General features: G+C 54.0%; 3 protein-coding genes across 8 annotated transcripts; all 3 read right to left on the bottom strand.

The window, feature by feature from the left end:
* Positions 1-1803: 1803 nt before the first annotated feature.
* MAFG (MAF bZIP transcription factor G) lies at positions 1804-3558 on the bottom strand. Of its 2 annotated transcripts, XM_075169240.1 has the most exons (4): positions 3427-3558; positions 3211-3272; positions 2726-3121; positions 1804-2142 (listed from the first exon to the last, which is right to left on the bottom strand). In XM_075169240.1, exons 2-4 carry the CDS (start codon positions 3244-3246, stop codon positions 2083-2085), a joined length of 492 nt encoding a protein of 163 aa, XP_075025341.1. In that variant the 5' UTR covers positions 3247-3272; positions 3427-3558; the 3' UTR covers positions 1804-2082. The 2 variants fall into 2 exon arrangements, with proteins under 2 accessions (XP_075025341.1, XP_075025342.1); XM_075169241.1 differs by having other exon boundaries at positions 1804-3121.
* A 5588-nt stretch (positions 3559-9146) lies between these two features.
* Positions 9147-14472, bottom strand: PYCR1 (pyrroline-5-carboxylate reductase 1). Of its 2 annotated transcripts, XM_075169223.1 has the most exons (7): positions 14302-14472; positions 14157-14227; positions 13885-14064; positions 12982-13203; positions 12413-12505; positions 11842-12005; positions 9147-11741 (listed from the first exon to the last, which is right to left on the bottom strand). In XM_075169223.1, exons 1-7 carry the CDS (start codon positions 14366-14368, stop codon positions 11582-11584), a joined length of 957 nt encoding a protein of 318 aa, XP_075025324.1. In that variant the 5' UTR covers positions 14369-14472; the 3' UTR covers positions 9147-11581. The 2 variants fall into 2 exon arrangements, with proteins under 2 accessions (XP_075025324.1, XP_075025325.1); XM_075169224.1 differs by lacking the exon at positions 12413-12505 and having other exon boundaries at positions 14302-14461.
* Positions 14473-16268: 1796 nt separating this feature from the next.
* MYADML2 (myeloid associated differentiation marker like 2) lies at positions 16269-23382 on the bottom strand. 4 transcript variants are annotated; one of them, XM_075169218.1, is made up of 2 exons: positions 21070-23382; positions 16269-20263 (listed from the first exon to the last, which is right to left on the bottom strand). In XM_075169218.1, exon 2 carries the CDS (start codon positions 19839-19841, stop codon positions 18933-18935), a length of 909 nt encoding a protein of 302 aa, XP_075025319.1. In that variant the 5' UTR covers positions 19842-20263; positions 21070-23382; the 3' UTR covers positions 16269-18932. The 4 variants fall into 4 exon arrangements, with proteins under 4 accessions (XP_075025319.1, XP_075025321.1, XP_075025322.1 ...); XM_075169220.1 differs by having other exon boundaries at positions 16269-22074; positions 22257-23382; XM_075169221.1 differs by having other exon boundaries at positions 16269-22068; positions 22257-23382.
* Between the last annotated feature and the right edge of the window lie 1511 nt (positions 23383-24893).

Genomic DNA, 24893 nt, shown 5'->3' with positions numbered 1-24893 from the left:
GCCCCTGGAGCTCAGTTACTAACCAGCCCCATACACAAAACCTTGGCTGCTCATCCTGCTGAGGTCAGACCTCCAGCTGGGTTCAGAATGGCTCTCTAGCCAGGTTTGATCTCAGGCTGGCTCCAGGAGGGACAGGGTTGGAACTGACACCCCAGGCCAACTGGAGGTCTCTATGTTTTGGAACATCTCGCCTCTTCCAGGCACCATGTCACCAGCTGGAAGACAAAGGCTAGGGCCCAGAGCTTTGTGCCGAGTGCTGCTCAGTGCGTAGCCCATCCAGTGAACGGCTGGGAAGCGGCATGTCAGACACTTCAGCTCAGAGAAGAGAAAGCCCAGGGCTGGGAGGGGGAAGGCTGGAGGCGATGTTCTAACCTGCTCCTCGTTCAGTAAGTTCACTGGGAAAAGCATCCCAAGCTTATCCCAAGACTCTCAGTCAATCAGAGCAAAGCTGATCTCCCCCTCCAGCAGGAAATCCCCACCAACTATCTGCTCCTTTCCTGCCACATTGCGGCTTTCATCAGGCTTACCTGCTTCTCAGCCCAGAGGACAGCAGTATCAGTTCAGCTACGTGAGAAACATCACCAAAAACCACCCAGTACGGCGGACCATGCCTCCCCACAAGACTGTGGTTTCACTTGTGCCATCCTGGTCTGTCCCCTCCGCTCATGAGACTTTCAGCAGCCAGGAGATCACATGGACTTCACCCCCACGTCCTGCTTCTCTAAAACAACTCAGTAATCAGCTCAAATCTCTGAGGAGGGGAGAGGGGGATCAAAGTGTTTGTGGAAATGGAGCCTGGCCACAAATAGCTTCTCAGCTGTATCACACAGCTGTAAGTCTAAGCACTCTTCCAACAACCACAGACAGAAGCTGCACCAGGAAAGACAGTAACCATGCCACAGCTTAATTTTCAGTAACACGCAGACACTCAGGACTAGCGCTGGTCCCGCACTGCCCAGAAGGCAGGCAGACTTGCCCCTCTTGTCAGACGAGCCGCGAGAGCAACACAAGTTCTGACCACAGAATCCAATTCCAGAGTTAAATCCCATTGGTCTCCTCCTAAACTTGGACAATTCTCCCTCGTGTTACTTCTCTACCACCTTTGCTGGAGGAAGGAAAGCGCAACGTTTTCCCCATTCAGGTAACTGAGCTACCCGGTGTTGGTGGCTCAGCAAGGGGCCCAAGCTGCCCGTGCTCCTGCAGCACGCCTCTGCAGAGAAGCATTTCACTACTTGGTTGCACCAGCCATTCGGTTTTGCCTTCAAGAACAGCAGCACCTTCGCCTGTGTGCCAGAATCCTTCTGGAGAATTCAGAGAGATTCCAACTCAATCTCTCGGTCGAGCTTAGGGAAAATGACGGCAGCATGAAACGACAGCACATGGCAAAGGCAGCCACTGGCACCACCACACCACAGCGCCACGCGAGAGCTCAGAGAGCGCAACACAAGGGGACACAACAGAAGCCAGCAAGGTCGAGAATAAGTCACTTTTGGTACAATTGCAAAAAGATATCAAACAGGACTTGCCTCTTTTTTTGTCTTTTTCTAAGTTTTATAAATAAAGTCTGATAACTCTTTATAAAAACTAACCTCAGAGCCACAAACACTTTGCGGGAGGTTCATGAGAAACTTTAAAATTATTTATTTATTAACTTTTAACTAGCAAAGTCTCAGAGAATATTTCCCCATTTATATGGTCAAATATTCTCATGCTCTCAGATAAAAAAGCTGACTATAAATACGCTCTCTCTTCTGTCTGATTTTAATTTTAAACTTAGATAATTTAATAACTCTTAAAATGATGTTTCTCTCTTTAAATAAAGGGCTATTTAACCACATAAACTGGTTGTGTAAACCATCACACTAGAGACACTTGATACCCTCAAAACACGGGAACAACTAGTGATTTTGGTCTTGTTCAGTGCAACACATTAGGCACAAAACCGGCCTGCAGTCAACACGGTACCTTCCCTCCCTCCCCTGGGGTGCTGGGCCCCTGCAAGGGCCCTGTCCCGGCTCCTTCCCCATCACTGGGGCAGAGGTAGCAGGGCACGACAGCATCTTCCTTTCCACCACTGCTAGTTTACACAGCTAATGCAACAGACGTCTGAAGGAAACCCACTGTTAGGGCACAGAGGCACACCTAGAAAGGAATAAAAACCTATTACACAGAACACCCCAACTGCAACTACAGGTACCAAATGAGACAAAAGCAGCAGGTTCAGGTGCCTGGCAGTCAGGCACCAAGATGCACCACCTGGAAGAGTAATGAAGTAAAGCCTTTGGAAGTGACCGAAAATTAGGGTTCCCGGCCCCCAGGAAGAAAGCCTCCCTCCAGACCTTCCCCAAGCCCTTCCATCGCCCTGCCATCGGCCACGCTGCACAGACTTTCTTTGGCTAGAAAACCAAGATCTCGCAGTCTGTCCCAAGGGCGCCGAGGGCTACAGACCACTGGGTAGGAGACTCTGTCTGCAAAGGACAAGGGACGCATCACCACTGCTCATACCAATCTGGACACAACAAAATAAAACTGGAGTGATCAGCAGGCCAGTCCTGGGCCAAGTGGAAGGAACCCGGACCCACGTGGGGAGGGTTTGTGCTTTGGGGATTCCAGGCTGGTTTTGTGCCTAATTGCCCTGCACAGACAAGCTCAGGCAACACTCGCTTCACTAAGACCGGGCGTCCGTTTTGGATTTCACTATTGTGATGACGCTAGTAGTAGCAACCTTGCCAGGGACAAGGGGCCCCATACTGGAGGTGAGAGGCCCCCGCGCAGGGGTCACGGGGCTCCGGGCCACGGTTCTGGCGAAGTTCTGGAGAGCCTCGTATTTGGAGCGGAGAGCATCAAGTTCCATTTTCATGCTGGCGTTCTCGGAGGCCAGCTTCTCCACTTCTTGCTGCAGCTCTGCCTTCTGCTTCTCCAGTTCCTCCTTCTGGGTAACACGCTTGACTCTGCAGCTGGCCGCGTAGCCCCGGTTCTTCAGCGTGCGCCGACGCTGCTTCAGCTGGATGATCTCCTCCTTTGACAGGCCCCGTAGATGCTGGTTCAGCTCCCGCACAGACATGGTCACCAGCTCCTCATCTGTCAAGCTGGTCCCATTCTCACCTGGCTCCCGCTTCACCTGGAAGAGAAGGCAGCAGACACTCGTGAAACCTAGAGTGGATGCTTCCACCCGCCACCTGCACCCCTTCCCTCCACCTGCCTCTTTACCTTCAAGGCCTTGTTTCCTTTGTTGGGGGTCGTCATAACACGACAGCCTTGTCAATCAGGTTCTGGAAGGGAAGGAAGGTCAGGTTAGCCCCCCAGGACGCAGCAGAGCCTGCGACATTCCTATGCCAGGGTCCAGCAGCAACGCCCCGTGCTGCTGCACATCCCATTTCCCTCCCCGGGCAACATTCGACAAGCACCCGACCGAGCTGGACTCACAAGCGGCAAATTCTGTCTCTGAGCAGAAACTGCTGCCCTTCCACACCCCTACTCCCACGGAGACCTTGTGGCAATGATGGTTTTTTTGCTTGGGGTGGGGGAAATTAAAAAACTAGGAGGAGTCAGAATACACGGAAGCCACATTTTTAAAAATAGCCTGGCAGGCAGCAGGCTGGGTCCAGAGCACGGCTGCTCCGGGCCAGTCATGCTGACTCAGCACGCTGGCACTCTGCGCCTCTTGCTCCATGCCTCATCCTTGTAACTCCCAAGCAGAGCGAGGCAGCTAGTCGTTCCGACACGCCCTTCCAACAGGTGCCCAAGCACAGCCCAGAAACTGCCCAGGACAAGAGTCCCACCAGATTCTACGTACCCCCAAGGACCCAAACCAGTATGGTTCAAGAACATGCGACGCTGGGCAAGGAGCGCAGGGGAAGCCTTTGCCTCCGCAACACACCTCGCTGGGCATCCTGCAGGACAGGAGAACACCGCTGCTGTGCTCACGCCCCTCCAAACTTTTTCTGCTTCCCAGGAGAGCCAGCACATCCAGGTTCAAGTCAAAGTTCTGCACCCAACCTTTCCCAAAGAATAGAAGGACAACCTGACACTGCAGCACAAGGAAGCGTTTGGGCACACTGGAATCCCATCACAAATTCAGGCTAATGCCTCAGCAGCCTTCACCCCCCGCCCCGGGCACGCAAATCTGACCCCAGCTGTAGGTCTCTTCTGTGAGAAAGTCCCTATCGCTCCCTGGCAATGCCAGAGCCCAGAACCACCTTCTGCCTCCCTTATCTTCAGAGCCAAGGTATGCTCATAAGAAAACAAAGATTAAGGGCAGCCAAAACCAAAGGAGAGCAGACTCCTTCACTGCCACGGAACGTCAGAACTGGTAAGAGCAATTCCCAGGCCTGCTTTTACAGAGAATCATATCCAAGCTCCTGTTTCTGTTCCTACATACCTCCTCCCCTCAGGCTTTAGTTCAGAGTGCTACTACACTGCCCAATGAATTAATCCACTCAGATATTGCTCGACAGACATAGTTGCACCTTGAGCAGCCAAGAACTGCACACCTCCTTAAGCGAGGCAAGTGCTCCTGTGCAAGCGCAGTCTACAAACACCTCTGCCCCTTTTGTCTCTTCGATGTCAAACAGTCAACAATTTTGTTTGCTACTGCTTTGCTAAATGTAAGAGGCACTGATGTACAGTTATAGCCAAGAACCAGATGCACAAGTCAGCAAATATGAATTTATGCTCTTTTAGCAGCTGTGGCGCAGGCTCCCCGCAATGCATCTACCACCTATTAGAGGTGAAAGGGGTCAGCATTCCCCAGGACACCAGCAGAGACGTTCCCAAAGCCTCCAAGCCTGCCAAGAGGCAGGCTATTTATACCCAGAGAACAATGCTCCTTCCAATGAGATGTCCGCTACAACCTGACAGTGCTGGTGTAGAAAGGGTCACTTTGCCGTCCAAGGAAGGTAGCTGCAATGAAGCAGGCAAACACAGGACGGACAGCACATAAGCAACTGCTTCATAAAATCAATTCTTCACTCCTTCCCATACTGTTGTATTTCTTTCCTCTGCTCCTACTTGGCAAACAACAGGGATGCTGGGAAAAGGGGAGAAGGAAGGGAATAGCTGGGAGACCAGCGATGTCACCCCTGCAGCACCTCTCTGCACCATCCTCTGCTGAGCACAGGGAGCTAAGGGCAGGTATGGTCAGTGGGACCACAGAGATTTGTTTGTGTTGTGGCGCTAAAGGATTTCCAGCTGCCTGGCAAGCACTCAAGCTTCCTTCATTACAGCAGAGCTGAACAAAACAAACAAGGCAACAAACGTGCTGCATCAGGCAGGGTATTGGGAAGAGAGCTCCTTGGGGCAGACTAGGGAATCAGCAGGGGTGCTCACACAATCTGGACCCTGCAAAGTCCCCCTTCCCAAGCGGATCAAAATGAGATGCAGCAACACACAAGTCAGTCAGCGGAATGGGAAGAACAACACAGAGACTAGTTGTTGGCTATTTTTTGGGTCCCATTTGAAGGATCAGAGACAGGGCTATTTAGCAGCTCGCAGAGAGGACACCCAGAGAACTGGCACCAAGACAGACACCAAACTTGGCCTAACTCTCCAGACTGCTGATTGCTTAGCTTTTGATAGCTTCCTGAAGAAAGATCACATTGAAAAGTGCCAATCGCAATGACTGCAATGAAGAAAATGCAGCCTCAACACATTTCCCCAGAGCTCAAAACGCCTGAACTCAGCACAAGCGCAGCCAATTCTCTCCTCAGCTCAAAGGCAGCACAAGGGAGCTGACAGCACCACGCATGATTCAACGCAGGCCCCATTCTCCACATTCCTGATCGCAGAACCGTGCCATGAGCCCCGTGTAAACATGGTGACGTCACCCATTCCAGTGCAGGCTGGCCCGGAGACGGCGCCGGGAGGGAGGGAGGGAAGGAAGGAGACCCGTCTGTAAGGACAGGGAGGCAGAGGAAGGGGCTGTGCTCCACAACAAGCTCCGCAGCACCAGGCAGGCGGAGGAGCGTGGTTTGCTGGCAGCGATCGGGCATGCTGCACGAGAACCCTCTCTCCCACTGTGGATTTCATACTCTGTGTATTTGGTTTCTTGCAAATTAGCTCTCACAGCCCTCCCAGGAATCCAATCAAATCAGATGACTCCCCCAATTACATATGAAGTCAGGACAGTGCCTCTCCTGTGCCCCCCCCCCCCCCCCTTGGGAGTCCCTGGTGAGCTCGCATCCACTTTGACAGCAATTCTTCCTTCAAGGAATCTGCCCACCCCAGCCAGCTTAAACTGTGCTTACTCAGATAAAGGAAAAAGCTGGCTCTTGGAGACCCCTTCCAGCCTCCTGGTTAGTGCCTTCCTCTAACCATGCAGCTCAAATGTTGCATATTCTGGGCAGTCAGAGACGTCCCCAGCTCTGAACAGCAAGACCCCCCATGCACACACACACAGACGCTCCGAGTCGGTCAGGCGTCGTAGCCTGCTCAGCAGTCCCACTGGAGAGGCTTGCTTCCCACCGTGGAGGGAATCCTCTCAGCCCCGAGGATGCCGCAGAGCTGAGCACCGAGCTGACCCACAGCCCAGCCCGCTCCTTGCGCCACCAGGGACCGGGGGCGCGGCGGGGCGGCGAGCCCGCAGGCCCCTACGGAACAGGGGCCAGAACCTCGCAGCTGCATCCCCTCGGCCGCCAGCTCTCTCCCAGTCGGCACCGGCCGCGCTGAGCGGGGACGCGCGGCTGTCCCACCTGCGGCCAAGCCCTGCGCCACGGAACGAGCCGCGGTAACGAGCGAGACACCTCCGCCCCCTCGTCAGGGGAAAAACAGCCCAGCACGAAGAGCGCCCGCGCTGCGCGCCGGGCGGGGAGGCCGCTGGCTGAGGAAACCCCCCGGCAGCCGCCCGCCCGGCGGGGCCCGCGCACCCGCCCGCGGCAGCGTCTCCGCCCCTCGCGGGAGCAGGGCCCCGAGGACCCGCGGCGAGCCAGACCGCGGCCGTGCCGGGCTCCGGGGGGGGCGGGCCGAGCGGGGCCGGCCCGGCCCGGCCCCGGGGGAGCCGGTCTGCGGGGCGGCCAGGGCCGGCGGCAGCCGCGGGCGGGAGAGGCGGGGCGTGCCCGTGGTGCCCCCGGGAGCCGGCGGGCGCGGGCGGGGACGGGCCCCAGGCCGGCGGCCCCGCGCACCTGTGGCTCGGCAGCGCAGCGGGGGACCGAGCAGGCGGCGCGACGGGCGGCACCGGGGCGGCCGCAGCCCCGGAACGCCCGCCGTGAGTCAGCGGCAGCGGCCCCGCGCGGCACCCGCCGACCCGCGGCGGCCCTGGCCGCCATCCCGCGCCCGCCCCGCCCCGGCCCGCCCCCGGGGACCGGCCCGCCGCGCCCGCCGCCCCGCCCCGCCCGGTGCCAGGGCCGCGCCCGCCGCCCGGGCCGCGCCCGCTGCCGCAGCCGGCGCCGGTGGCGCTCACCTCCGGACAGAGCCGCCGGGGCCGGGCCGGGCGGGGAGGCCGCGCTGGGAGGGACCGGGACGCCGCGAGCCGCCGCCGCCGCCGCTCACGGACGCGTCACGTGATGTTTGGGTCACGTGGCTCCATTCATGAAGCGCCCGGCGCAACCGCCCCGGGCCTTAAGGGGGACGCGCGTTTCTGTCGGAGGCGGCGCCTTAAAGGGGAGGCCCGGGCTGCAGGGCCCGGCTGGTGCCGCCGCCCTGGGGCCAGCCCCACCCCCGCCGAGCCGAGCCGAGCCCGCTGCCCCGCGCAGGCCCGCTGGGCCCCGGAGGAGCGGCGGCGGCAGCCTCCGGCCTCGGCGCGCTGCCCGGCGGCCTCCCGCGGCGGCGGAGCCGCGGCCGCAGCAGCTGCCGGGGCAGCGGGGGGTGGCCGCCTCCCTCGGGCTCCTGCGCGTCGTAGCGGCGCACAGCGAGGAACAGCCGCGCAGCACGAGCAGGGGGTGCTGCTCTCTCGGCGGTGCCCCCCTGTCCCACGTCCTGCCTTTGGCTCGATTCCAGTGCCGAGGAGAGCGCGGCCGCCCGCCCCGGCGTGGCCAGCGGCACACACGTCCTCTCCTCCAGGAAGCCCCACGCTGCCTTTCAGCTGCTCCTCTTTGCTGCCCCCAGTTTCTTAGAGCTGCTGAAACTGCACGGAGGAGCAGCAAGGTCTCCACCGAAAATGCTGACAAAGGAAGAGAGCTTTGCAGCAGCTCTCCCGGTGACAGCGCTAGCAAGCCCCAGCTGAAAAGCGTTAAGACCGGGGCTGGCTCTCTCGCTGTGAAATGCTGCTCTCCCAGACCGGGCGCGGCTGGCTCCAGGTGTGTTTCCACCTGTTCTGCTACAACTATGGGTCCATAACGCAGGAATACTGGTGCCTACTGCATTTGCTGCTGTGCTACACGCAAAGCAGGGCTGGCAAGATGAGTACAGCAGAAAAAGATGAGGGACAAGTGGAAGGTGCAGCAATGAAACTGGGCGTACAGGAGTTACAGCAACATCAGAGAGAAAGCATGCTCCTAAGGAGGAAATGGGCTGGGCCCTGGGCATTCAGCACCAGCACCGCTGTTCTCTACTGTGCATGCAGTGGGTGTGAACTTGAGTCCTGTAGGGCTCTTGTAAGCCTTGACAGGCTGGGTTTTCCATCTGCTGTGGCGGCCAGCTCAGTTACAGGCACTTAGGAAGTTCATCTGTAGCTTTGCCTCTCTGGGGGTACGCTGGGGCAGTCTGTAAGTCTCCCTGCAGAGGGGCTCAAGCTTGGTCATCCTACCTTTTATTCTGCATCGCACTTCATCAGCCAAGTGGAAACTCTGCAATGCTCCCTTTCATTTTACATCAGACAGTACTTCAGCCATCTGTCTTCCAGCTTGGCCTGTCTGCGTGGGGTATTCACACCTTCTGAGGAGGGAAGCGGAGGAACATACGGCACCCGCTTGCCTCCCATGGAATCTTGTGTGCAGTGGCAGAACCACTAGAAAGCCTAAAGGGTCAGGATACTCAGGCTTTCCTCCTTCCTTTCTCTTTAAATCTCTGACAACTGATAGCACAGGGCCTTAGAATAACTTTTGTGTTGTTACTCAGGAACCATGGGTGACAAGGAGAAACAGGCTGATGCGCTTCCCAGTCCCACACACAGACAAACCAGCCTCAAAGACAGGTTTGCAGCACACTCACTGCGGGCAGCAAAGACCCAATGGCCACTGCCGGAGGCAAGAGATACACCCAGTCCAAATAGCTGGGATTAGCCACAGCTCTCTGTCAGAGAAGCAGTTTATTAAGAGGGAAGAGGAGTAACCATCTGTCATGCCTGTAGGGTCCTACCTTGCTACTAGCCGAAAGCCCAACACTAAAAATGCTTTAACATTACTAGCACCTTTGGCAGCCTCCGCATCGATACCAAAATGCTTTTCCTGCACCACCTGCATGTCCGGCATTCCTCAGGAGACAATAAGCCCATCTTAAATGTCCTCCTTTTACCAGCACTCCCCCAGTATATCCCAAGGTAGAATACTTGGGATAAGGACAGTTACCCACCCAAATCCATTCCATCCGGTCCAGCCTGTTGCTCCCACTGCAGCCCCGTAAAAGTGGTAGCGGCAGCTTGCATGCTTTGTGCAGTTCTCTCGCTTGGGGCAGGACTCAGGCTCTGGGAGAAAAGTAGAGAGGCAGGGAAGCCATGCAGGGACATCGGCTAAAAAGAAATCACAGAAAGCAGTAGACACAGTCTTCTCTTTGCTGCTGTTCTGGGGCTGGCTTCCAAGACTGTGCCTGAAGGAAAGGTTAACTGTCCTTCTAGATGATGGGCTGTAATCCACCTTCCGTCTGATCACAGCGTTGGCCCCCTCTGCCCTTTAAGTCTACAACCCTCATTCATCCCTTTCCCCAACGGGCCCAGGGAAGAGGGGTGCTGCGTTGCCCTCGACATAGCACAGTGCCTGCTCACGCCTGGCCTGGTGCTTGCGGCTGTGCCAGCCGGCAGGAAGGGTGGAGCAGGGCCACCCTCTCTGCTTGCTGCTACCACAACTCTGGCCAGATTCCTTCCCTCACAAATACTGGAGTTTGAGGGGCAGAAGGGACCACTGCTCCTAGACCCCACACTTCACTGCTGTTTCTTGCTCATAAATTTGAGTCAGACTTGGGAAATTCTCCAGATCAGAACAGCGAGGGTCTTCCTCCTCTGCAAAAGCAGAGTCATCTGGATGTGTTTCACCAAGCAAGTCCTTGTTGTTGGACAGGCATCAGGTATGCTCAAATCCTCCCTGAACCTCTTTTGTGTCAAGCAGGGACTGACTTTCCTCCTGGGTCTCACGCAGGACAAGCTAGAGATGGGACAAGATCAGAGCCAGACCAGATGATTCAGTGTTTCCCTTTAGTTTTGTATTCTAAAGAATTAGGAATGCAACCGCATGAAGCAGCCCCGAACTTTTTTCTAGGTGATTTCCCCTTCTAGCCATTAGCAGTGCAACACCTTTAAAGAAACAGGAAGGAAAAAGAAATGGTCTAGAAAATACAAGAGACATAACTGTGCCAACATAAGGTGACGCTGAGGGCTGCTGTGCTGAATGTCACCAGCCATGGGGCTCTGCTGGGAGAAATGCTGTCTGGAAGGGACAACCAGTCCACCACAACACAGCTGGATTGCACACGCTGAAGCAGAGCAGCCACTGTCAACAGGCATCAACACTGTAGTCCAAGAAGGAGGTACAGTCTGATGCAAGGAAAAGGTCCTGAGGAGAAGTCCTGCTGCCACACAGTAGCCCAGCACCCGGGTACAAAACCCTGCTTGAGTCTAAGGGAGTGGTACAGGAGGCTTTTTCTGGAGGAGGTTGACCCTGACTTCAGCTCTGCTCCCTGCTGCCCCAGGAGCAGTGCAAAGAACAAGGAGAGCATCAGGGAGCACAGCGACGCTGAAACATATCCATGGGTGCCCATGGAGAGCATGAAGAGGTGTCAGAGGGAAAAGGGAGCACTCGCTACCCCTCCACCTGCCCAACCGAGCTAGCTGCAAAGGAGGGACAGTGAGAGCATTTCACGGTTCCCCAAACCAGACAGAGCAGAGAGAAGGGGCGGCCGGCAAAGAGAAGAACACAGAGTGTGGTCCAGAGGTTCACACCATCTGTCTCTCAAAGTCAAGGCAGATGGGAGACGGGGTGAGGCACTTTGGTCCCTTCTCAGCCTCAAATGTAGTGCACAGCACAGCATTTATGTGGCAGCATCTGCTCTACTAATAAAGACAGCGACAAGATACAAGCTCTAACAGCAGATGCAAGATGGGGCAAGAGGGATGCAGGCCTGGTTCAAACCTTTGAGACCAAAAGACATTCTGAAACCTCTTTAAAAATCATATTAGAAACCATTTCTGCATGGGACACCACAAACACTGCCTGAATCCTAGAAGTACCCAAGGCTTCTGGACAAATGATGCCCTTGATGAAGCTCTGATGATGGTATCACCCCTGCCCAACAGAGAACAGCAATGCCAGGGACAGTTTGCACCAACCCCACTACAGGTTAAAGACCCTCTTCTACAGTGTTGCACTGCCCTACAGCCGCTGCAAGCCAAGAGCCAGGTATGGGGGACGCCAACATTCAGAGTGAGCGTTTTTTCTTAGACAAAAAAGAAAGGGCATGGAGGAGGCATGTTCAGCACAGCCAGACTACAGCAGTCTGGTCAGTTCTTCTTGCTGCTGGGGCTCTTACTGGTGAACAGACTGACTTTGCTGGCAGACGCCATGGACAGAGAAGGAGACTCCAGCTTCACCTTATCCAACAAAGTCTTCTTTATGGCTGCTGGGGAGATCTTTTCTTGGTCTGCCAGATGCTGCAGCTCCCTGCAATGGGGTGGTGGGAGAGAAAGACATAGCAAAAGGAAGAGACAGGGAGTGTGGGGGGCAAGTTTTGCAGGCTCTTTAGGACTTCCTAGATGCCCACCTTGTCCGGATGCAGGAAGCCTCCACAGCATTGATTAGGAGTGAGCGAAAGCCACCACTCTCCAGGAAGTGCAGGGCATGGATGGTGGCTCCCCCGGGTGAGCAGACGTTGTCCTTCAGCTGACCAGGATGCTGCTCAGATTCTAACAGCATTTTGGCAGCGCCCTGTAGCGAGGAAGAGAAAACAGCTGCCAGAACTCTGACTGAGGAACCGACTGTCAAATGCTCCTGTTCTCCACTGCATAGAGCAGCACCTAACACTCACAGTGGGCAAAACTGGGCTCCTGCCCGAGAGCCATTAGCAGGCTGCCAAAACACTTTTCAGAGCTGAAAAAGCCTGCAGAGGAGTCACAGTTCCCCAGACCCCAGCTCCCACACCACCATCAGCGCCAGCAGATTGCTGTGGACACTTCCTATGTCCCCTCACCAGGAACCTGTGTGCAGTCAAACCAAACCCATTTTTTAAAGTAGATTCAGTAAGAGGACTGAGATCATTTCAAACCGTGAAGTGCAGAATACGCTGCACAAAGCAGGCACAGCCTCAAATATGTTCTGGGGGAGGAAATACTGACCAGCAAAGCCTGTGCTCCAAGTCGAACAGCCAGCCTGCGGGGAAGTCCCATTTTCACTCCCCCATCTGCCAGAGCATCCAGAGCAGTGAACGCCTGAGACCAGACAGAGGAAGAAGGTGACTGAAAGTCTCTACTCCAAGGCTGATATTCTCAGGGAGAAGAGAATCCAGGGCTCCAGGATCACACCGTGACTCCTTACAGACTTGACAAAAGCTTCCCCCTCTACTGCATGGGTGCCATGCCAGGCTTCCCTCCCACTAGTTCCAGCTCAGGAGTCGGGGGAATGGGAGAAATTCAGCTTCTGGGTCATACTAACTACAGGCCCACATTTTGCAACATGGACACATGGACACTGCACGCTGGCTGTGGACTTCGGACTCATCTGACTGGTAATGGAGTTTTGTTGTTGACCCAAACTGGTTATAAACTGAATACCTAGATTACATGTCCTATTGTGAATGTGCGTGATGAGAAAAACAAGAAACGACAAACTGAAGTTGCAGACTTTCACTACATGCAAAGCCACTGCTCTCCCCAAGACTGTCACAAGTTGAGGAAGTAGCACATACATACGCAGGGCCACTGCCACTGAGCCCCGTTACAGCATCTATCAGGTCCTCTTCCACCTCGGTGCAGAAGCCTACACTGGCCATCAGTTGTTCCAAGAGCTTCCCATCCTCCACATCCGCATGAGTCCCGGTGGCATAGACTGTAGCACCTTCCCGGACAATCACAGGGGTGTTGGTCATGCACCTGATCACTTTGGGTGTGGGGCAGAAGGTAGAGAGTTTCTTAAGGCAGAAAATTTTTGGAGATAGAAAGAAAGAAAGAAGGAAGAGAGAAAAATGAACTTTAGTGCCTACTTGGCATACCAAACAGGCTGTCTACGAAGGGACTCCGCAGCGGCAAGAACACAAGCAGAGGGAAAAGAGAGACTCCTGTATTCCAAATTCCCTGCTTTAAGCCAAAGCAGCCAAAACTTAAATGTGAAGTCTTTAGCAGTACCAGCAAATAGGAAGCTGGGCAGAGCTGCTGTTGGGAACAATACCCTGAACGCCTCATTCCCACATCAACTCACAAGTCTCCAAAACAGCTCCTACAGACACTTAGCACAAAGTCTGCAGAAATTCCGGGGAGATGACCCACCTCTGTTGAGAGAAAAAAGATCTGATAGCGTCTCATGCAATAAAAGAGCTGGCATAAAGACCCTTAGAGCTTTTTCCGATGAGGACAGGCAAAGGCTACCCAAAGCAACCAGCCGGCTGCAGCGTGAACCTAGCCCTGGGGAGGCAAGTAATGCCCGTCCCTCGCCCGACGCCTGGGGGCTGGAGGAACAGGGCCGGCTCCAGGCCAGCTCCCGCACGGTCCTGCCCCGCGCAGACGCCTCCCGCGCACCGACTGTCCGCTGCGGCGCTGCAAGGCTGCAGGCCCCGGCCCGGCCGCGGTGGGCCCCGGCCCGCGCCGCCCCTTACCTTCTCGATGGAGCTGATGGTGACGCCGGCCGCGCAGGAGACCACGATGTGGCGGGCCTCAATGTCGGGGCCCACCTCCTCCAGGATGAAGGGGATGATGGGGGGCTTCACGGCCAGGAAGAGGACGTCGCTGCTCTTCACCGTGTCCTTGTTGCTCACCGTGAAGTTCACGCCCATTTTCTGAGGGTGGGGAGAGACGCGACCGTTGTCGCCCTGGGCGGCCCGCCGGGGGCAGCGCCGCCGCCCGCCCCCCGCCGCCCGCCCGCACTCACCCGCAGCCCGCTCACGGTGGGCAGGTCGGTGTCTGGGGAGCTCGCCGTGATCTTGTGCGCGGCCAAGACCCCTGCGGACGGCACCGCGCGTCAGCCCCGGCGGCTCGGCGCCGCCCGCCCCCCGCGCCCCGCGCCCCGCGCCCACCTGCCGCCGTGAAGCCCCTGGCCAGGGCGAAGGCGAGCTGCCCGGCCCCGATGAACCCCACGCTCATGGTGCGGCAGGGAGCGGCGGGCAGCGACCGGCTCTGCACGGCCCCGCCGGAGCCCACCTGCAGCCGCGCCGCCGTCCACGTGGCCGCGCACCGCGCAGGGAGGCGGTGCCGCCTGGCAGCGGGGCGGGACGTCGGAGCGCAGCAAATCGGCGGGCGGCAGGGTGGGGCCGCGCCGACCCTCCGCCACTCAGGGGTGAGGGGCGGTGCCACCGGCGCAGCCCTCGCCAGCTATTGGGGCAACCGGCACCGGGTGTTGCATCATTCACCGCCTACGGGAGCCGCCGGGGACAGCGGCCGTGCCGCCAGGCGGTGCTGTCCTCCCGCCGCAGCCGCGGGCCGCCGCGCGCGCCCTTCTGGAAGCTTCGGGCGCCGCCGCGTGCCCCGCGGGGCCGCCCGCCGCCGCCGTGAGGGCTCCGGGCCGCCGAGCGGGAGGGGCCGCGCTCCGAGCGGCGGGGCCGCCGACCCGGGGCCGCCGCCTCTCCCCTCGGGGCTGCGTCCCGGCCGCTGCCGCCCGTCCAGTCTGGCGCCAGCGCGGGCCCGACGCCGGGGCCGCCGTGCCCGCAGGCCTGGGCGGCAGCGGGGCGGGCGGGCTCGGGCCTTTCCCAGCTGCCGCCCCGGACATTCCTGGGATGCTCCTGGCGGAGCCGGGCGCGTCCCCGGCGGAATGCGCGGCCCGTCCCGGGCGGCCGAATCCCCCCGCGGGGGCGGGCGCGGCAGGTGTCAGGGGGGGCTCCCGATCCCCGCCTGTCCGCTCCCGCTCTGCGCTTCGGGCGTCCCCGCGCCCCTGGTACTCTCGCCCTTCCTCCCCCCCTCCTCGGTGCCCGGGAAGCGCCGGTGGGCGCGTCCCGCCTCCCCAGGGAAGGGGGCCCTGAAGCGCTTCTCTTTCCTGCCCGTGCCGGTGCTCGTTTGCTGAGAATGGCTCGGGGAGCCCTTGGTCCTGGAGCGGCGGCTTTCTCGTTTTCCGGGAAAAGCCTGTAGATTTTCTGAGTGAGGGGATTTTCCTGCGCTTGCACCGGGATGGGAGTTCTGTAACGCAGTAACCGGACAAGTCACGTCAGCACAGCCGACCGGTCACCCCAACGCGGGTCGCGGCCGCCGTGCAGGAAGGTGCGGGCGTTCTCAGGCCGAAGGCGCGTGTGCTCCCACCCGTGCCGGAGCACTGACGCCTGCTCCGAGAGATGCCCCGCGCTGTGGCATCGCTCAAAGGTCCACAGGAATGGACTGTGAAGAGACTCGAGACGTTTTGAAATATGGCACTGTAAAAACCAGGCACCAGGCATTGCTTTTTTTCCTAAATGTAATCTTGCCACTGTTTTTTTTCCTCTCCTTTGGCTTTTTTCTTACTCCTTTATCGACAGAAATAAATCTCAGTGTATCTCCTGTGGATGAATGTTCCTAAACGCTGTCTTTTGGGGATACTGAATCCCAGTCTTCAGAAAGAGAAGGGAAGAAAAAAAGAATCAAACCAAAAAACAATCCATTAAAGATTCAGATTTTTTTTTTTTTCCCCCCAGGTTAGAATCCTCTAGGAGCTATCTAGATTGGTTGCAGACACAAATCTGTAGTTCTAAATGTACATTTTGGCATTAGTTTACCAAAAAAGTTCAGAATGGTCGGTGTTCTAGAAAGCCTGTTTTATGGCAGAAGACAAGTTACTCGATCATGATTTATTAATTAAGGGGAAAGACAAGCTCTGGAAATAAAGGGTTTTTTAATTAACTGAATCATGACAGGGTTGGTTGTTAAAATCATATTAAGCAGATATCAGATGTTCTCTGTCCTAGATTGGGTAATCTCATAGTTTCCAATGGTTAGTGAGTGTTTTAACCACTGAAGCATGAGGTTTTGATTTTTTTTTCTCCTAAAAGAGTGGATTGTTGTCCACACAATCTTTTTTTGCCATTTTGACCATGCTAACATTTTTTGCTCAGTCTTTGGCTGGCAGATGAGAAAGCTAAATCTGAACACACTGTTCTTGGCAATGACTTGTCTTTCCACTCCTCCAGTCAGTGGTGTCATGATTTCCATGTTAAATTCTATTTCCTCCTTATTGTGAAGGCACTAAATTTTACCCCCATCATTTCCCAGTTACCTATTTCTCTTGGGCCTTTCTTTATGTCCCTGGCACTGTATAAGTTGCATCAACTTGTGTCATTAGCAGATTTTATCATATTCCTGCTAGTTGCTCCTACTTGGTGCAAAAACTTCACAGCAAAAAGCAAGCAAATGCATAGCTGGAAAAAAGTGTTAACCAGCTGAAGAGCTTTCCGACAGACTTCACTGCCCGAAAGACTCGCAGTGTCACCTTGGGGGACAAGCAGCCCCTGCCTGCGGGGCACCTGCTGCTGACGTCCCTCTCCCTGGCCTCCACCAGCCGGACTCTACAGGAAGGTGCTTTCGTAAAGCAACATTCCTGATTTTGCAGGTTTGACTTTTATAACGAAGCCATGCTGGTTCACTGTCACCTGTTTGGTCTTTAGTGCTCTGTAATAACCAAAAATAAGTAGTTTTCATGTGTGACACAGCTTAATTTGTCCAGGTTGACGGGTTTAAAAAGAATACATCATAAATGCTCAAGGTTTCTTTTGTGTTCAGTGGCTCTCTGTATACTGCCTCCTCCAATACAAATGGATTTCTTTTCTCAAGTTAGCATTTCTTATTTGTACAACCCCTTAATTTGTTTGGGTGACAAGAATTAAAGCTCTCCGATGTCCTGGTTTATATCTATAGTCTTGGGTCTTGCCCTAGAACAAGCTGGCCAGCCTCTTGCTGGACCATTATCTTCCAGACTTCCTGCCCTTAATGGGGACTTGCGGAAGAGAAAAACCCGTCGGAAGGCTGTTCAGTGCATTCCTTTTATGCTGGATACCGATTCTTGCCACTGCTAAAGGCTGGTTCTTACTCAGTAGCAGAATTATCCAACACAACCTGTCCCAACAATTTTCCTTTGCTTTTCAAACGCCATACAAAGCACTAATGAAAAGTAAGTTTCCTTCCTTTTTCCTGAGTGACTCTGCTACAAAGAATGTCAGTCAGAGCTCTCAGCCATCTTGCGTATATACTTTTTGGGGCTGCGTTCAGGCTTCATACATCAAAATAAATTGAGCTGTGCTTTCCGGCAGAAAGCAGAAGGGCTGTGTCTGGTGAAATAAAAGCTGTGTGGAGAGCAAGATGACAGTATACAAATCTCTGGAGACATACGTAAGTCTGCCATTCAGCTTTATTTTAATTTGGTTAAAAAATAAATCTTGCTTCTGACAGTCAGCTACTTTAGATTTTAATCAAACCTATCTAGTCTGCATGCTTTCTGCACAAGTACTCAGACTGCTTTGGTTTCTCACTGGATCAGAAATGAAGAACATTTCTTCCTATTAAGCTTGAAATCTGAGCCATGCAATGTGGGACTTCAAAGTGGGTGTTTTGTCAGGGATGGGTCAGAGAAACGCAGCTCGTTGGTGACGCAAAGAGCTCGGGAATCCTAGTGCCTGATCTGGTCTGAGCAGCACTCCCCATTTGTTATCATTGTACGCAAGTTTTGTCGTGTCCTGTCCCATCTGCCCCCCCAGGTTTGGTCTTTTATGCAGCGCTGTGAGATCAATTCATCTCTGCATCCCTTTCCCCCCTCCCCCCAGAATTTATCTTTAAGCTTCCAGAAAAAAAAATTCTTGACATCAGTATAAAGAAACGGTGGCATATGAACTGAGACAAAGCACGTGCCAAGGTGCCTTCTGGTCCTGCTTGAGCGAGGACGTCAAGTTACACATGGTTATTTTGCAGTTCGGCTCTGTTCTGCACCCTGTTTCTGGCAGTAAAGCCCCGATTTCGCAAATTTTCATTTCTGTAATGACTCAGTGTTTGCTAAATAGGAATATCCCATGCTTCCCCCCAAGGTGCGTGCTTGAGGATATTCTTTTTCTGTGCTAAACAGCGAAGGAGGGGAGAGGAAGGGAAAGGACTGGTAATCTTCAAAATACTATTACAACTATGATGTTCTTCTCAGAAACATCCTGACTGGAATTTCCCACACTTGCAAGCATTTCATGGCTCACCACACAGCCCAAACTAACCCAAACTCTGAGGGATTGTTTTTCATCTCCAGAACTGGTGTTCCTTGATGCAGCTTTTAACTTTCCCACTTCCTGGGTAGTCACTTGATTACAGTTAAGTGTTGGTAACAGTTTCAAAATCCTTGGTGTCTTTCCTAATATTTGGCTCAGTAATCCAGTAGCCTGCAGACCCGCTGTTGCAGCAAGCATCTCTGCTGCCTGGATATGAAAGGCCATTTTGCATACTTTGAGCTGCATCGTTTCTTCGCTCTGGCACCAGGCGGCTGGGGCAGATGTTGAACGATGGGGGAGGTGGGCTTTTCCCAGCATCAGCTGCAGCCCACCCACTACAGGTCATTAATTGGCTGGTCCAGTCAGTCTTGACCTTGAAGTTTGGTTGATGGTTCTTGTGTGCATGCCTAATCAGTGCCTCCCTTCCCTGCATCCCGTCTCCTGCTGCATCCCCAGCTGCTGTTGCTTACGGCGCTGGGATGGCTTTGCAGCGGCAGACCCGCATTTCAGAGGTGCGAGACAAAGCGGATGCGCTGGGAGTACGCCAGGTCCACCACATAGAGCAGCAGGTTCACGTAGGTGAAGATGGCAATCACCAGCTGGCTGTCCCAGGGGCACCTGCCCTTGGCACAGAGGCCGGGGCGCCGCGGGGAGCCGTACTTGCTGTCGAAGCAGAACACCGGCCAGATGACCGCTGCGCTCACATACAGCAGCACGGCCGCAAAGGTGTAGACAACCACAGAGCGCTCGAAGGGGAACCACAGCAAGGCAGTCTTACCTGTGACGCTGAAGGCCACTACCACCACTGTCACCACAAAGCAAAAGCTGTAGACAGCCACACACCACTGCATTGCCACATATTTGCTGTGCTGGCTGTCGTTCACCAGTGCCCCAAAGATGATGCAGGCCACGAAGGCCTGCACGATTTTCAGGAGCCCGGAGACGGTGGCCATGTAGCTGGTGACTTGTCCTGGTTTTGCCCTGGTTAAGAACACCTCGGTGGCATACGCAACAAACAGGAGGCCTGCGAAGACACTGGCTGCGATGCGAAAGTCTCTCACCTCACAGCCGATGGGGTAACAGCCAAGCTGGACAAAGTAGAGCGGGTAGATCACGGCGGCCGTGACGGACATGAGCGTGGCAAGCATGGCAAAAGCAGCAGTGAAGTTCCCCCAGGAAATGCTCAGGCAGCTGTGCAGATGTGTGAATTCACAGGTGATGATGAAGACAGTGATGGCAAAACAGAAGGTCCAGACAAACATGCAGAAAGTGCCGTATGCTGCACTGAATCCCCCTTGGTGGGCCACCAGGCTGAACGTGGTGCATCCAAACATCATCTGCAGCAAACGAGCTATTCCCACAGGGGATGTCACAGCAGCAGTGTTCAGATACGGCCCTCCCGTGCCCTCCATCATCTTTCCAGTCCAGCAGACAATGCACTTAAAGTCCCCCCAAAACGTCCTTTCAGGCTTTTGCTCCTTTGTCCTGAGTCACACCTGGTACTGGATCAGTAGAGCGGCAGCTCGAATCCCCGCCTTGTCTCTACCAGTATCGGTAGGTGCTCCGTGTGACGCTGAGTGTGCGTTTCTGGCAGCCTCTCAGCACGGATTTGCTGGCTGCAGGGAGGTTACTGGCTGGCTCTGCCCACCGGCTGCAATCTCAGGGTGCTGCGATGAGCTCGCTCCGCTTTCTCAGGTCTGAAACCTGCCCTGTGTTCTATCCTTTCACCGTCTCCTTTCCACATGGTGGCTGAAAGGATTGCTTTCTCCCTGGAGGCTGACATTTATTCCATTTTAGCTCTGCAGCTGTAGCTCTCTGCTGTGCCATTTGCAGGAACCTAGGTGTATAAATAGGGGCTATATTAATAGTTCTGGAATGAGTCCTGCCCCCCCCAACTGCCATGAGCGGGTGTTATTTAACACTGAAACTGCGAGCTCCGTCAGAGGCTCTTGATTATCCTTCTGCTATTCCTCTAGAAACGTTCGGGTCACTGGAACACTGCTGTTATCCCAGCAGCCGCCCCACACCGTGGGGGCTGTCTGTGGAAGCAGGCTGGGATCCAGCCACGCTGCAGAAACAGGAGCTCAGTCCTGCAGACCCAAGATCCCCTGAGTGGGGGGCACAAGCCCGAAGGCATCACAAGCCCTATAAAAGGATTTAGGCCAGAGGCTACAATAAAAGCTGACTCACTTTGCTCCATTTGATCTGGAGCAGTAATATATTGACCTGCTGTGAAAGGCCCTGCTGTGCTTTGAGCATTGGTGAGAGCATGTGGCTGTGAAGATTTTGAGCACCAGCCCTCACCATCTCCTTAAACTCTTCCCTATGACTGTTTTACTTATACGGGAACCAGTTATTCTTGTATCTCTGAAAGCCAAAACCAAATACAACTATAAAAAAAAAAAAAAATTGCTTTGATATTCTTAGCTCTGGAACACAGATTTCAATGTATAGTGTCAAACCCTCCCTCCTGTTGGATCAAAGCTTTCCCAGGTAGCCATTTTTGGTATACATTTCCCCAGACTTGGTCTCTACTCGAAAGTCGCTTAATTCTAATGCCAAAAGCCCCAAAGAAAATTTCTGATGTAATTTCAGAATGGGAAAAATGAAAAGCACAGCACAGTAGAAAAATTCCTCACTTACCTCATGGCAGCAGTGCTGACTCCTCACCCGCAGACCAGCTCTTGCTGTGCTGGTCCCAGTATGGAAGCAGGATCACCCCAGGAGCTCTGCACAGGTGTAGGGAGTCAGCATGGCCAAGGGCCAGCCCAGTCCAGAGCCTTAAAACCATTCTGAATGGTTCAAGGTAGTCATCAGCTGTGCTGATAAAGTCTGTAACTTCCTCACTGGGAATTATAATCGACCCTCATGCTTGGTAACATTAATAATTGCTTAATATAATTGTTTCTTATTTGTATGTTAATGTCATGATGTGACACCTACCAATGAATCGCCACACGCAGTGCTAGATGCTATAAAGAAGAGCTGACAAAAGAGATCATCTGCTCCAGTTTGTGATCTTAGCATGCAGTTCTGGGGCAGCCTGGGTTTGTCCAGGTAAAGGACGCTGCTCCCCCTTCTCCCATGACCTTTCCTTGTGCTGTGGCCGGGGACTCAGATGAGCTGGTTCGGGGAGCTCAGACAGCTGAAAGCTCCCAGACCCCCTGGAAGAATATCCGTTCTCAGCAATTTGCTGCCTGCAAGGTCTGCTGGCACCAATGCTGCTGGCAGGCAGGACCACCACCTGGGATGTGCGACTGCAGCAGCTCATGCTGCCGGGAAGTGCACCTTTACATGAGTCTCTGCTTGGATAAAATGGGCTTTGGAGGTGATGCAGCACATCCAGTTTCTGGCTGCTTGTTCCCACCCCTCCACCCTCCTCCCTTGCTCTTACGCATCTTGCCTACATAATCACTCTGCAAGCTGGATCAGGATACTAATCTCAGATTTAAAAAAGAATAGCAGAAAACTTGCACCTGACAGTGATTATTTTTAACCTGGAGTCGTCACTGGTCTGATTTACACTGCAGATGTGCATGGTTGTATCCACGCAGCAGTAGCATTGACAGAGCAGCCAGGACCGGGGGATCGGACAGGAACTATTTAAGCTAGTATTGCTGCTGCAAGTCACTTGTGATCCAGCTGTGGCTTAAGACAAGAGACAAATGGAGACAGACATAGGTTAAAGCAGGATTGCTTATGGTGAAAAGCAGTGGCTACAGCACTCCAGCAGCTCACAGCCAGCATTTTGTAGGCCAGGGATAACTTTATGGAATGATTCGCATGAGAACAGTACAAATTTTGTGGATGTTAAGGTAAAACGTGCCTACCTTCAGCTTTGTCACCATCTTGTAACCTTAGCGTCTTTTTGACAAAGATCACTCCCATTTTCCTTAAAAAGACCTCTGGTGCTAACGGTAGAAAACCTGCATTCATTTGGGGTGGAAGTTGCACAATTAACATCACAACAACCAGGAAATGCAGCAAAAGAGCCAAGGAGCTCCAGGTGAACGTGCTCTCACCCTGAGGTCTTGTCCTTCCTGACTCTCTGTGATGTTAATCCTTCACCTCTACGCAGAAGTTTTCTAGACTTTACTGGCAGTTACTATCTGCATAGTGGCATGACCTGTAAAACAGAGGGGCTATGTTACAAGGCAAAGCTACTGCTGCTGTCGAACTCTCACCCATCCTGTCTGGGGACACTGCTTTGCTGTCCCTGTGCAGTCTCAGCACTCCATCAGTGATGCTCTGTTGCACCTAAACACAGCTGAAATCACACTCGTCATTTTTCTTCTTAAGCCCTAGCAGGAGCCCCTCTAGATCCTCCCCCCCAACATTCCCCATTGTAGCATTTGGCTGCAACTGTACCACACTGGCTACGTGGGGTCAGTGAGGAAAAGTTTATTTGATACTTGTTATATGACAGTCAAGCGGCTGTACTGAACTCCACAGTCACAGCAGAAGAGCGATTTTACAATTTATAGCCCATTGTGTTATTACTTACGCTGTAACTTGCTGCATCACCTCCCATCTGACCAGGGGACCAACGCACTCACAAGCAGAGCAAGGGGACGCTCCATGTCAAGGCACACTTGAGGACAACTGCTTGCGAGGCCCTGCTGCCACAGCTGACCATCACGATCCCCCCCAGCTGCCCTGCGCGCTGTGACCCATCGGTGATGCCTGGGCTCAGAGCAGAGCTGGTTCTGCTGCCGGGCTTCCACTTCCCATGAGAAATGGTGCCACTCCGGAGAGACCTCAGCACCGGGAGGCAGTGCCGGCAGAGGGCAATGGTCCCCAAAATGAACAGCGGGCAGGAGCTGTGCACCAGATGGACCACTGCCTTCTGCCGGCGTGTTGGGTTTGAATGTGCAGGTCTCCGCCTTCTGTGGATCCCCAGGGCCTCTGGGTGCTGCCAGCAGTCTCATTTCCCAGCATCATACAGATGCACTACCAAAGCACTTAAATTTTCTTTTCACTTTAAAAACATGTAAGCAGATATCAGACAGAAGGTCATGAATTAGAAACCCAGCTTCTTGCACCCCATCGCCTCAGCTTGTTTCACTGCTCCTTTGAGACCCTGTTCTGCTGAACAGGGAAGACTCCGCCTGTACAGTTTAAGGTTTGTTCTGAAAGGAGATCCAGAGCCACAGATGTGTGCTGGTGAATGGCGCGGCAGCTTTGCAATTAAAATGAATGTTGAGAAGCCCATGTACCCATGCATCAGACCAGTGGCTCCTAAATGGTAAGGCACTGCATCTTACAAAGTGAGACATTGATTGGCACAGAAGAGATCATGGCTACTAAATTGTCCAGATTTTTAGCCTGGGTTCCACATGAGAGGTGTGCTGCCAGGAGGACAGAGTAGCAAGGGCTAGTGAGGGGGGCAAAAGCTTGATCAGCTGCTCCGTGGCTGCAGCAGACGCCGCAGAACTGAGGAAGCAGCAGCAGCAGCAATGCCGTCCCACTGCTGCTACCACCCACTTGCAGCGTTTTTGCAGTAACAGTGCTGCCTCCACGTTGCTTGTCCAAGGAATGGGGCCTTTCCCCAGAGCAGCCCTTCTGTGCCTTCCCTCTCTCCAGCATGGCACTTCCTTCTTGCACCTGCCCCCAGTCCAGCACGGAGCTCCAGCTGGTAAGACTGGCAGAACATAATTGTCCATGGTCTTCACTGTATCGCGGCTGGGTTTGGTGTGCGTTGCTTGATCAGATCTGCGATCCTCCTCCATGAGGGCTAAAGAGCAGGTTATCTGGGTAAGGGTTAGTTTCTTTCAGGCCCTGTGTATTAGCAGCGATTCCTGTAGTGAATAAAGGCACAGGGTCTACCCTCTAGCTCATGACTAAAACTGCTTACGTGCCTGATGCCCAAGTCTGGACCTGTAGTCATGCAGTGCAAATCCATACATTCTGCTATCAGCTTTTGACTTCTTGGGTGCATTTTAATTCTGGCTCAATCATGTGATGCTTTTGGAGACAATTTTTCCCTCAGAGGGAAAGCATCTCGTCTAGTCATAAGATCTGAGAGTACAAACACATGGTACTGAATTCTTCCAGTCTTGCCCTTTTTGCCACTGGCTTCCACACAGCAGATGTCACTGGGGATGAACTTAGAAGTGCCAGCTTTACAAAGGCTTGGGAAAATTATATTTATTGCACAAGTACAAGAAGTATAGAGCTGGAAATTACTTCCTGGGTTACAGATTCCAGTTTCCAGCTACAACTTGCAACCACATTGTAAAATTTTTCTAATAAATTAGCCAAGTTCCCCTTTAAAAATATTTCTTAGCCTTCTGCTTGTTACACATTTTAAAAGACCCTTGCAGCGGCACACTAAGCTAAAAGAGTGATCCCTGCCTCCCAGGGATTTTCTCCTGTGCTTGCAAGGAAAATACCCCCTCTGAACATTCTTTGCCTTTTAGAAATTAACCTTTGAATTAATGTTTTAGATATACAGGTAACCAGCTCTG

This window comes from Calonectris borealis, chromosome 20 (assembly GCF_964195595.1).
Source record: "Calonectris borealis chromosome 20, bCalBor7.hap1.2, whole genome shotgun sequence".
Taxonomy (NCBI): domain Eukaryota; kingdom Metazoa; phylum Chordata; class Aves; order Procellariiformes; family Procellariidae; genus Calonectris; species Calonectris borealis.
This window is presented reverse-complemented; position numbering and strand designations above follow the sequence as displayed.

What these genes read in the sequence shown, in the direction of transcription:
- MAFG (XM_075169240.1), bottom strand. Translation starts at nt 3,246, where the DNA reads ATGACGACCCCCAACAAAGGAAACAAGGCCTTGAAG. An exon ending in AAGGAAACAAGGCCTTGAAG is followed by an intron (nt 3,122 to 3,210) that starts GTAAAGAGGCAG and finishes CTTCTCTTCCAG; the next exon opens with GTGAAGCGGGAGCCAGGTGA. An exon ending in GGCCCCTTGTCCCTGGCAAG is followed by an intron (nt 2,143 to 2,725) that starts GTTGCTACTACT and finishes ATTCCTTTCTAG; the next exon opens with GTGTGCCTCTGTGCCCTAAC.
- PYCR1 (XM_075169223.1), bottom strand. Translation starts at nt 14,368, where the DNA reads ATGAGCGTGGGGTTCATCGGGGCCGGGCAGCTCGCCTTCGCCCTGGCC. An exon ending in CAGGGGCTTCACGGCGGCAG is followed by an intron (nt 14,228 to 14,301) that starts GTGGGCGCGGGG and finishes TGCCGTCCGCAG; the next exon opens with GGGTCTTGGCCGCGCACAAG. An exon ending in CCACCGTGAGCGGGCTGCGG is followed by an intron (nt 14,065 to 14,156) that starts GTGAGTGCGGGC and finishes CCCCACCCTCAG; the next exon opens with AAAATGGGCGTGAACTTCAC.
- MYADML2 (XM_075169218.1), bottom strand. Translation starts at nt 19,841, where the DNA reads ATGATGGAGGGCACGGGAGGGCCGTATCTGAACACTGCTGCTGTGACA.